The sequence below is a fragment of the Oncorhynchus mykiss genome, unplaced genomic scaffold, assembly GCF_057628025.1.
Source record: "Oncorhynchus mykiss isolate SJ-2025 unplaced genomic scaffold, ASM5762802v1 scaffold98, whole genome shotgun sequence".
In the NCBI taxonomy this organism is placed as follows: domain Eukaryota; kingdom Metazoa; phylum Chordata; class Actinopteri; order Salmoniformes; family Salmonidae; genus Oncorhynchus; species Oncorhynchus mykiss.
This window is the reverse complement of record NW_028322097.1, coordinates 2,485,001-2,497,500: the sequence shown is the minus strand read 5'-3', so window position 1 is coordinate 2,497,500 and position 12,500 is coordinate 2,485,001. Positions and strand designations below refer to the sequence as shown.

Below are 12,500 nucleotides of genomic sequence, written 5' to 3'. Positions count from 1 at the left end.
AGTCCTTTTTTACAGTCCCATTTCTAACACTCTAATACTCATACATGGATAAAGGAGAGAGCACAGGAACGAGTTGTTTCCCAAATTATACCCTATTCTGTTTTTAGTGCACTACTTTCAACCAGAGCCCGGGCCAAAAGTAGTGCTCCATATAGGGCATGGTGTGTCATTTGGGACACAGAGATGTCTACAGTAGCTAAGCTTCTCAGTCACTTTGCTGATACACAGAGACATGTTTACAGACACATTCACAAGCACTGGAGGGAGAGACAGGAAGAGAGAGAGAACGGAGTGAGGGAGACAAAGAGAACAGAGTGAGGGAGAGATGGAGACAAAGAGAACAGAGTGAGGGAGAGATGGAGACAGAGAGAACAGAGTGAGGGAGAGATGGAGACAGAGAGAACAGAGTGAGGGAGAGATGGAGACAAAGAGAACAGAGTGAGGGAGAGATGGAGACAAAGAGAACAGAGTGAGGGAGAGATGGAGACAGAGAGAACAGAGTGAGGGAGAGATGGAGACAGAGAGAACAGAGTGAGGGAGAGATGGAGACAGAGAGAACAGAGTGAGGGAGATATGGAGACAGAGAGAACAGAGTGAGGGAGAGATGGAGACAGAGAGAACAGAGTGAGGGAGAGATGGAGACAAAGAGAACAGAGTGAGGGAGAGATGGAGACAAAGAGAACAGAGTGAGGGAGAGATGGAGACAGAGAGAACAGAGTGAGGGAGAGATGGAGACAGAGAGAACAGAGTGAGGGAGAGATGGAGACAGAGAGAACAGAGTGAGGGAGAGATGGAGACAGAGAGAACAGAGTGAGGGAGAGATGGAGACAGAGAGAACAGAGTGAGGGAGAGAATAGAGAGAGGGAGAGATGGAGACAGAGAGAATAGAGAGAGGGAGAGATGGAGACAGAGAGAATAGAGAGAGGGAGAGACAGGGAGAGATAGATTAGTGGACAGGGAGAGATATGAAGAGAGAGAATAGAGAAGAGAGGGAGAGAGATGAAGAGAGATAGAGAAGAGAGGGAGAGACAGGAAGAGAGAAAATAGAGGAGAGGGAGAGACAGGAAGAGAGAATAGAGGAGAGGGAGAGACAGGAAGAGAGAATAGAGGAGAGAGGGAGAGACAGGGAGAGAGAATAGAGGAGAGGGAGAGACAGGAAGAGAGAGATTAGAGGGGAACATCACTGGCTTCCACATGAAATTCTCCACAGACGTTTAGAAATCAAATCACCACACTTATGGTAAACACCGAGTCTCAGAGATTTCTCTCTACGTTTCTCTCTTTCCCTTCTGCTCTCTCTCTCTGTCTCACTCCTCTCTGCCCATACTAGAGATAAATACACCAATATCCCTGTGAGTGAGTAGGGAGGGAGAGAGCGAGAGAGGAAGAGGATGCTAGAGAGAGAGGAAGATAAGACTTTCCACTTCTGCAAAAATTGGAAAACACTAAACAAACAAACAGGAAGAGATAACTATCCAAAACAGAGATGTCTGGGTAAACCACTTCTCCAATCTTTTTTTTGGCCCGATAACAACCAACAACCAGCAAAAACATAATGATCAAATATAAATCTTAGAATCAACTATTAAAGACGACCAGAACCCACTGGATTCTCCAATTACATTTAATGATCTACAGGACAAAATACCAAACCCTCCAAACCCCCGAAAAATCCCTGTGGTGTTGATGGTATCCTCAATGAAATGATCAAATATACAGACCACAAACTCCAACTCAAATCAAATTGTATATTTATATATCTTATTTACAAGATGTTAAGAAGAGAAATTTGTTCAGAAAAATAATGAAAAATCAACAAATAATTAAAGAGCAGCAGTGACATAATGTTGAGACTATATACAGGGTGTTACGGTACAGAGTCAATGTGGAGGCTATATACAGGGTGTTACGGTACAGAGTCAATGTGGAGGCTATATACAGGGTGTTACGGTACAGAGTCAATGTGGAGGCTATATACAGGGTGTTACGGTACAGAGTCAATGTGGAGGCTATATACAGGGTGTTACGGTACAGAGTCAATGTGGAGGCTATATACAGGGTGTTACGGTACAGAGTCAATGTGGAGGCTATATACAGGGTGTTACGGTACAGAGTCAATCTGGAGGCTATATACAGGGTGTTACGGTACAGAGTCAATGTGGAGGCTATATACAGGGTGTTACGGTACAGAGTCAATGTGGAGGCTATATACAGGGTGTTACGGTACAGAGTCAATGTGGAGGCTATATACAGGGTGTTACGGTACAGAGTCAATGTGGAGGCTATATACAGGGTGTTACGGTACAGAGTCAATGTGGAGGCTATATACAGGGGGTACCGGTAGAGAGTCAATGTGGAGGCTATATACAGGGTGTTACGGTACAGAGTCAATGTGGAGGCTATATACAGGGGGTACCGGTACAGAGTCAATGTGGAGGCTATATACAGGGTGTTACGGTACAGAGTCAATGTGGAGGCTATATACAGGGTGTTACGGTATAGAGTCAATGTGGAGGCTATATACAGGGTGTTACGGTACAGAGTCAATGTGGAGGCTATATATAGGGTGTTACGGTACAGAGTCAATGTGGAGGCTATATACAGGGTGTTACGGTACAGAGTCAATGTGGCGGCTATATACAGGGTGTTACGGTACAGAGTCAGTGTGGAGGCTATATACAGGGTGTTACAGTACAGAGTCAATGTGGAGGCTATATACAGGGTGTTACGGTACAGAGTCAATGTGGAGGCTATATACAGGGTGTTACGGTACAGAGTCAATGTGGAGGCTATATACAGGGTGTTACGGTACAGAGTCAATGTGGAGGCTATATACAGGGTGTTACGGTACAGAGTCAATGTGGAGGCTATATACAGGGTGTTACGGTACAGAGTCAATGTGGAGGCTATATACAGGGGGTACCGGTAGAGAGTCAATGTGGAGGCTATATACAGGGTGTTACGGTACAGAGTCAATGTGGAGGCTATATACAGGGGGTACCGGTACAGAGTCAATGTGGAGGCTATATACAGGGTGTTACGGTACAGAGTCAATGTGGAGGCTATATACAGGGTGTTACGGTATAGAGTCAATGTGGAGGCTATATACAGGGTGTTACGGTACAGAGTCAATGTGGAGGCTATATATAGGGTGTTACGGTACAGAGTCAATGTGGAGGCTATATACAGGGTGTTACGGTACAGAGTCAATGTGGCGGCTATATACAGGGTGTTACGGTACAGAGTCAGTGTGGAGGCTATATACAGGGTGTTACAGTACAGAGTCAATGTGGAGGCTATATACAGGGTGTTACGGTACAGAGTCAATGTGGAGGCTATATACAGGGTGTTACGGTACAGAGTCAATGTGGAGGCTATATACAGGGTGTTACGGTACAGAGTCAATGTGGAGGCTATATACAGGGGGTACCGGTACAAAGTCAATGTGGAGGCTATATACAGGGGGTACCGGTAGAGAGTCAATGTGGAGGCTATATACAGGGTGTTACGGTATAGAGTCAATGTGGAGGCTATATACAGGGTGTTACGGTACAGAGACAATGTGGAGGCTATATACAGGGTGTTACGGTACAGAGTCAATGTGGAGGCTATATACAGGGTGTTACGGTACAGAGACAATGTGGAGGCTATATACAGGGTGTTACGGTACAGAGTCAATGTGGAGGCTATATACAGGGTGTTACGGTACAGAGTCAATGTGGAGGCTATATACAGGGGGTACCGGTAGAGAGTCAATGTGGAGGCTATATACAGGGGGTACTGGTACAGAGTCAATGTGGAGGCTATATACAGGGTGTTATGGTACAGAGTCAATGTGGAGGCTATATACAGGGTGTTACGGTACAGAGTCAATGTGGAGGCTATATACAGGGTGTTACGGTACAGAGTCAATGTGGAGGCTATATACAGGGGGTACCGGTAGAGAGTCAATGTGGAGGCTATATACAGGGTGTTACGGTACAGAGTCAATGTGGAGGCTATATACAGGGGGTACCGGTACAGAGTCAATGTGGAGGCTATATACAGGGGGTACCGGTAGAGAGTCAATGTGGAGGCTATATACAGGGTGTTACGGTACTGAGTCAATGTGGAGGCTATATACAGGGTGTTACGGTACAGAGTCAATGTGGAGGCTATATACAGGGTATTACGGTACAGAGTCAATGTGGAGGCTATATACAGGGTGTTACGGTACTGAGTCAATGTGGAGGCTATATACAGGGTGTTACTGTACAGAGTCAATGTGGAGGCTATATACAGGGTGTTACGGTACAGAGTCAATGTGGAGGCTATATACAGGGTGTTACGGTACTGAGTCAATCTGGAGGCTATATACAGGGGGTACCGGTACAGAGTCAATGTGGAGGCTATATACAGGGGGTACCGGTACAGAGTCAATGTGGAGGCTATATACAGGGTGTTACGGTACAGAGTCAATGTGGAGGCTATATACAGGGGGTACCAGTACAGAGTCAATGTTGAGGCTATATACAGGGTGTTACGGTACAGAGTCAATGTGGAGGCTATATACAGGGTGTTACGGTACAGAGTCAATGTGGAGGCTATATACAGGGTGTTACGGTACAGAGTCAATGTGGAGGCTATATACAGGGTGTTACGGTACAGAGTCAATGTGGAGGCTATATACAGGGTGTTACGGTACAGAGTCAATGTGGAGGCTATATACAGGGTGTTACGGTACAGAGTCAATGTGGAGGCTATATACAGGGTGTTACGGTACAGAGGACTGTAGCAGCACCGTAAAAGAGGGGTCCGGGAAGCCCTTTGATTGGCTGTTCAGGAGACTTATGGCTCGGGGGGGGGGGGGGGGGGGGGGGTAGAAGCCCTTTGGATGTATGTAAACTTCCGACCCACTGGAATTGTGATACAGTGAATTATAATTGAAATAATCTGTCTGTAAACAACTCTTGTAAAAATGACTTGTGCAATGCACAAAGCAGATGTCCTAACCGACTTGCCAAAACTATAGTTTGTTAACAAGAAATGTGTGGAGTGGTTGAAAAAGGAGTTTTAATGACTCCAACCTAAGTGTATGTAAACTAGTTTTAATGACTCCAACCTAAGTGTATGTAAACTAGTTTTAATGACTCCAACCTAAGTGTATGTAAACTAGTTTTAATGACTCCAACCTAAGTGGATGTAAACTAGTTTTAATGACTCCAACCTAAGTGTATGTAAACTAGTTTTAATGACTCCAACCTAAGTGTATGTAAACTAGTTTTAATGACTCCAACCTAAGTGTATGTAAACTAGTTTTAATGACTCCAACCTAAGTGTATGTAAACTAGTTTTAATGACTCCAACCTAAGTGTATGTAAACTAGTTTTAATGACTCCACCCTAAGTGGATGTAAACTAGTTTTAATGACTCCACCCTAAGTGTATGTAAACTAGTTTTAATGACTCCAACCTAAGTGTATGTAAACTAGTTTTAATGACTCCAACCTAAGTGTGTGTAAACTAGTTCTAATGACTCCAACCTAAGTGTATGTAGACTAGTTTTAATGACTCCAACCTAAGTGTGTGTAAACTAGTTTTAATGACTCCAACCTAAGTGTATGTAAACTAGTTTTAATGACTCCACCCTAAGTTTATGTAAACTAGTTCTAATGACTCCAACCTAAGTGTATGTAAACTAGTTCTAATGACTCCAACCTAAGTGTATGTAAACTAGTTTTAATGACTCCAACCTAAGTGTATGTAAACTAGTTTTAATGACTCCAACCTAAGTGGATGTAAACTAGTTTTAATGACTCCAACCTAAGTGTATGTAAACTAGTTTTAATGACTCCAACCTAAGTGTATGTAAACTATATTTAATGACTCCAACCTAAGTGGATGTAAACTAGTTTTAATGACTCCAACCTAAGTGTATGTAAACTAGTTTTAATGACTCCAACCTAAGTGTATGTAAACTAGTTTTAATGGCTCCAACCTAAGTGGATGTAAACTAGTTTTAATGACTCCAACCTAAGTGTATGTAAACTAGTTTTAATGACTCCAACCTAAGTGTATGTAAACTAGTGTTAATGACTCCAACCTAAGTGTATGTAAACTAGTTTTAATGACTCCAACCTAAGTCTATGTAAACTAAGTGTTAATGACTCCAACCTAAGTGTATGTAAACTAGTTTTAATGACTCCACCCTAAGTGTATGTAAACTAGTTCTAATGACTCCAACCTAACTGTATGTAAACTAGTTCTAATGACTCCAACCTAAGTGTATGTAAACTAGTTTTAATGACTCCACCCTAAGTGTATGTAAACTAGTTTTAATGACTTCAACCTAAGTGTATGTCAACTAGTTCTAATGACTCCAACCTAAGTGTATGTAAACTAGTTTTAATGACTCCAACCTAAGTGTATGTAAACTAGTTTTAATGACTCCAACCTAAGTGGATGTAAACTAGTTTTAATGACTCCACCCTAAGTGTATGTAAACTAGTTTTAATGACTCCAACCTAAGTGTATGTAAACTAGTTTTAATGACTCCAACCTAAGTGTGTGTAAACTAGTTCTAATGACTCCAACCTAAGTGTATGTAGACTAGTTTTAATGACTCCAACCTAAGTGTGTGTAAACTAGTTTTAATGACTCCAACCTAAGTGTATGTAAACTAGTTCTAATGACTCCAACCTAAGTGTATGTAAACTAGTTTTAATGACTCCAACCTAAGTGTATGTAAACTAGTTTTAATGACTCCAACCTAAGTGGATGTAAACTAGTTTTAATGACTCCAACCTAAGTGTATGTAAACTAGTTTTAATGACTCCAACCTAAGTGTATGTAAACTAGTTTTAATGACTCCAACCTAAGTGTATGTAAACTAGTTTTAATGACTCCAACCTAAGTGTATGTAAACTAGTTTTAATGACTCCAACCTAAGTGTATGTAAACTAGTTTTAATGACTCCAACCTAAGTGTATGTAAACTAGTTTTAATGACTCCAACCTAAGTGTATGTAAACTAGTTTTAATGGCTCCAACCTAAGTGGATGTAAACTAGTTTTAATGACTCCAACCTAAGTATATGTAAACTAGTTTTAATGACTCCAACCTAAGTGTATGTAAACTAGTGTTAATGACTCCAACCTAAGTGTATGTAAACTAGTTTTAATGGCTCCAACCTAAGTGTATGTAAACTAAGTGTTAATGACTCCAACCTAAGTGTATGTAAACTAGTTTTAATGACTCCACCCTAAGTGTATGTAAACTAGTTCTAATGACTCCAACCTAACTGTATGTAAACTAGTTCTAATGACTCCAACCTAAGTGTATGTAAACTAGTTTTAATGACTCCACCCTAAGTGTATGTAAACTAGTTTTAATGACTTCAACCTAAGTGTATGTCAACTAGTTCTAATGACTCCAACCTAAGTGTATGTAAACTAGTTTTAATGACTCCAACCTAAGTGTATGTAAACTAGTTTTAATGACTCCAACCTAAGTGGATGTAAACTAGTTTTAATGACTCCACCCTAAGTGTATGTAAACTAGTTTTAATGACTCCAACCTAAGTGTATGTAAACTAGTTTTAATGACTCCAACCTAAGTGTGTGTAAACTAGTTCTAATGACTCCAACCTAAGTGTATGTAGACTAGTTTTAATGACTCCAACCTAAGTGTGTGTAAACTAGTTTTAATGACTCCAACCTAAGTGTATGTAAACTAGTTTTAATGACTCCACCCTAAGTTTATGTAAACTAGTTCTAATGACTCCAACCTAAGTGTATGTAAACTAGTTCTAATGACTCCAACCTAAGTGTATGTAAACTAGTTTTAATGACTCCAACCTAAGTGTATGTAAACTAGTTTTAATGACTCCACCCTAAGTTTATGTAAACTAGTTCTAATGACTCCAACCTAAGTGTATGTAAACTAGTTCTAATGACTCCAACCTAAGTGTATGTAAACTAGTTTTAATGACTCCAACCTAAGTGTATGTAAACTAGTTTTAATGACTCCAACCTAAGTGTATGTAAACTAGTTTTAATGACTCCAACCCAAGTGTATGTAAACTTCCCGACTTCAAATGTAACTTTATTGTCCCTTTTTGTATTTTAACAATTTGCACATAATGACATTTGAAATGTCTTTATTGTTTTGGAACTTCCGTGAGTGTAATTGTTTACTGTTAATTTTTATTATTTAATTACACTTTTGTTTATTATCTATCTTTCTGTTAACATATGTTTCCCAGGCCAATAAAGCCCCTTGAATTGGACTGAGAGAGTGGTATGTTTCTGTGTGTGTTTTCTGCAAGTCTATGTGTGTGTTTACAGAGATAGTCAGTGATGGATGTTGAGAGTACTACTGGGCTGCCTCTTATCCTCCAATCAGACGGAGCCAAAGCCCAGCAGTCATATTGCCTGGAAGACCTGGAGATACGGCAGGAATATTACAATACAACGGGGGATTCTGGGAAAGAACCAGATAATAGTATGGGAGAGAGAACACAGTGTCTCTGGGTCTGGAACACAGTGTCTCTGGGTCTGGTGGGGGACACAGTGTCTCTGGGTCTGGAACACAGTGTCTCTGGGTCTGGTGGGGGACACAGTGTCTCTGGGTCTGGAGGGGAACACAGTGTCTCTGGGTCTGGTGGGGGAACACAGTGTCTCTGGGTCTGGAACACAGTGTCTCTGGGTCTGGAACACAGTGTCTCTGGGTCTGGTGGGGAACACAGTGTCTCTGGGTCTGGTGGGGGAACACAGTGTCTCTGGGTCTGGTGGGGGAACACAGTGTCTCTGGGTCTGGTGGGGGAACACAGTGTCTCTGGGTCTGGTGGGGGAACACAGTGTCTCTGGGTCTGGTGGGGGAACACAGTGTCTCTGGGTCTGGTGGGGGAACACAGTGTCTCTGGGTCTGGTGGGGGAACACAGTGTCTCTGGGTCTGGTGGGGGAACACAGTGTCTCTGGGTCTGGTGGGGGACACAGTGTCTCTGGGTCTGGTGGGGGACACAGTGTCTCTGGGTCTGGTGGGGGACACAGTGTCTCTGGGTCTGGTGGGGGACACAGTGTCTCTGGGTCTGGTGGGGGACACAGTGTCTCTGGGTCTGGAGGGGAACACAGTGTCTCTGGGTCTGGAGGGGAACACAGTGTCTCTGGGTCTGGAGGGGAACACAGTGTCTCTGGGTCTGGAGGGGAACACAGTGTCTCTGGGTCTGGTGGGGGACACAGTGTCTCTGGGTCTGGAGGGGAACACAGTGTCTCTGGGTCTGGAGGGGAACACAGTGTCTCTGGGTCTGGAGGGGAACACAGTGTCTCTGGGACTGGAACACAGTGTCTCTGGGTCTGGAACACAGTGTCTCTGGGTCTAGAGGGTAATAGCCTTTACATCTGATAAGTAGATGTTATCCACTCAGCAGCTCTAGTGTTTACTGTAATGTACTGTGTGTTGAATACAAGAGGGGATATAGTGTGTGTGTGTGTGTGTGTGTGTGTATATATAATGATGTGTACTGTGTGAGTGAATACACGAGAGGACACATGAACAGACAAGATGCTTTTGGGGTCCACACCTGACACTTACATGTGACTTCCACTTTCAGAAATAGGAAAAGTCACATTGAAAAAGACGGGTGTGAACGCACCACAGTCTCCTTGTGGTGTGATGGTGTTCAGATCTGTTTGCCCACTTCAGACTGCGGTCAGGGGATGTGGTGTGTGTGGACTTCTCCTCAGTCTGGACAGACAATCAGGCCACAGAAAGCAAGTACGGAGGGGGAGACGTCATCCGCACTCTCCAGAAAACGGGTTGTGACCCGGGAGGCACCTTTTCATTGTAACGTTGGAGGAGAGACTTTCCTAGCGTGTGAGGAAGGTGTTTGCTGGACTCATAAGTGCTAGCCAGCTAGCTAATATTTAGAAAAACATGTTTTTTTTTTTGGTTTGGCTAGATTTATGCAATCCCTTTTGCGTTGCTTGCTAGTTAGCTAGAGAGGTTAACTGGCTAGTTAGCTACAGAGGTTAGCTGGCTAGTTAGCTACAGAGTTTAGCTGGCTCGTTAGCGACAGAGGTTAGCTGGCTCGTTAGCGACAGAGGTTAGCTGGCTAGTGAGCTACAGAGGTTAGCTGGCTCGTTAGCGACAGAGGTTGGCTGGCTCGTTAGTGACAGAGGTTAGCAGGCTAGTTAGCAACAGAGATTAGCAGGCTAGTTAGCTACAGAGTTTAGCTGGCTAATTAGCTACAGAGTTTAGCTGCCTAGTTAGCTACAGAGGTTAGCTGCCTAGTTAGCTACAGAGGTTAGCTGCCTAGTTAGCTACAGAGGTTAGCTGCCTAGTTAGCTACAGAGGTTAGCTGGCTAGTTAGCTACACAGTTTAGCTGGCTAGTTAGCTACAGAGGTTAGCAGGTGAGTTAGCTACAGAGGTTAGCTGGCTAGTTAGCTACAGAGGTAAAATGGTTAGTTAGCTACATAGGTAAGCTGGCTCGTTAGCTACAGAGGTTAACTGGCTCGTTAGCGACATAGGTTAGCTGGCTAGTTAGCTACAGAGGTTAGCTGACTAGTTAGCTACAGAGGTTCGCTACTGCTATCATGTTATGCTATCAAATTGTTCCTATTGCTGGTTGTAGAATGCATACTAGCATTTGAAAATAGTGCAGGAAAAGGGAATCCCGACACATTGCTGAAATGCCAGACACATTTAAATATAGGTTTCGATCTCGGCTGGCTGTGGTGTGTGTCTGTCTCCTACCTCGGCTGGCTGTGGTGTGTGTCTGTCTCCTACCTCGGCTGGCTGTGGTGTGTGTCTGTCTCCTACCTCGGCTGGCTGTGGTGTGTGTCTGTCTCCTACCTCGGCTGGCTGTGGTGTGTGTCTGTCTCCTACCTCGGCTGGCTGTGGTGTGTGTCTGTCTCCTACCTCGGCTGGCTGTGGTGTGTGTCTGTCTCCTACCTCGGCTGACTGTGGTGTGTGTTTGTCTCCTACCTCGGCTGGCTGTGGTGTGTGTCTGTCTCCTACCTCTGCTGACTGTGGTGTGTGTCTGTCTCCTACCTCGGCTGGCTGTGGTGTGTTTCTGTCTCCTACCTCGGCTGGCTGTGGTGTGTTTCTGTCTCCTACCTCGGCTGGCTGTGGTGTGTGTCTGTCTCCTACCTCGGCTGGCTGTGGTGTGTGTCTGTCTCCTACCTCGGCTGGCTGTGGTGTGTGTCTGTCTCCTACCTCGGCTGACTGTGGTGTGTGTCTGTCCCCTACCTCGGCTGACTGTGGTGTGTGTCTGTCTCCTACCTCGGCTGACTGTGGTGTGTGTCTGTCTCCTACCTCGGCTGGCTGTGGTGTGTGTCTGTCTCCTACCTCGGCTGACTGTGGTGTGTGTCTGTCTCCTACCTCGGCTGGCTGTGGTGTGTGTCTGTCTCCTACCTCGGCTGGCTGTGGTGTGTGTCTGTCTCCTACCTCGGCTGGCTGTGGTGTGTGTCTGTCTCCTACCTCGGCTGGCTGTGGTGTGTGTCTGTCTCCTACCTCGGCTGGCTGTGGTGTGTGTCTGTCTCCTACCTCGGCTGGCTGTGGTGTGTGTCTGTCTCCTACCTCGGCTGGCTGTGGTGTGTGTCTGTCTCCTACCTCGGCTGGCTGTGGTGTGTGTCTGTCTCCTACCTCGGCTGGCTGTGGTGTGTGTCTGTCTCCTACCTCGGCTGGCTGTGGTGTGTGTCTGTCTCCTACCTCGGCTGGCTGTGGTGTGTGTCTGTCTCCTACCTCGGCTGGCTGTGGTGTGTGTCTGTCTCCTACCTCGGCTGGCTGTGGTGTGTGTCTGTCTCCTACCTCGGCTGGCTGTGGTGTGTGTCTGTCTCCTACCTCGGCTGGCTGTGGTGTGTGTCTGTCTCCTACCTCGGCTGGCTGTGGTGTGTGTCTGTCTCCTACCTCGGCTGGCTGTGGTGTGTGTCTTTCTCCTACCTCGGCTGGCTCTGTCAACGTGCTGCAGGTCGTCGGAGAACTTGGTGACCTCTGGGAACTCCTCCTCACACACCGCAGCCAGGAAGTGGAGTAACGTTGACTTCTGGTCAGCTGACTTCGTGTCCTTCAGCTGGAATCACAAAAAGAGTTCACCCAGTCAGGTTACACCCAGTCAGGTTACACCCTGTTACACCCAGTCAGGTTACACCCAGTCAGGTTACACCCTGTTACACCCAGTCAGGTTACACCCAGTCAGGTTACACCCAGTCAGGTTACACCCTGTTACACCCAGTCAGGTTACACCCAGTCAGGTTACACCCAGTCAGGTTACACACGGTTACACCCAGTCAGGTTACACACTGTTACACCCAGTCAGGTTACACACTGTTACACCCAGTCAGGTTACACCCTGTTACACCCAGTCAGGTTACACACTGTTACACCCAGTCAGGTTACACCCTGTTACACCCAGTCAGGATACACAATGTTACACCCAGTCAGGTTACACACTGTTACACCCAGTCAGGTTACACACTGTTACACCCAGTCAGGTTACACACTGTTACACCCAGTCAGGTTAC

At 45.0% G+C, this 12,500-nt stretch overlaps 1 protein-coding gene across 3 annotated transcripts in view; it reads right to left on the bottom strand.

The window, feature by feature from the left end:
* Positions 1 to 12,500, bottom strand: part of LOC149970068 (protein diaphanous homolog 3-like) — a 359,874-nt gene that overhangs the window by 208,560 nt on the left and 138,814 nt on the right. For all 3 annotated transcript variants that reach the window (XM_090228747.1, XM_090228749.1, XM_090228748.1), the window contains one exon: positions 11,920 to 12,049. In XM_090228747.1, coding sequence (XP_090084873.1) covers positions 11,920 to 12,049 — 130 coding nt within the window. The remainder of the gene's footprint in view (positions 1 to 11,919; positions 12,050 to 12,500) is intronic.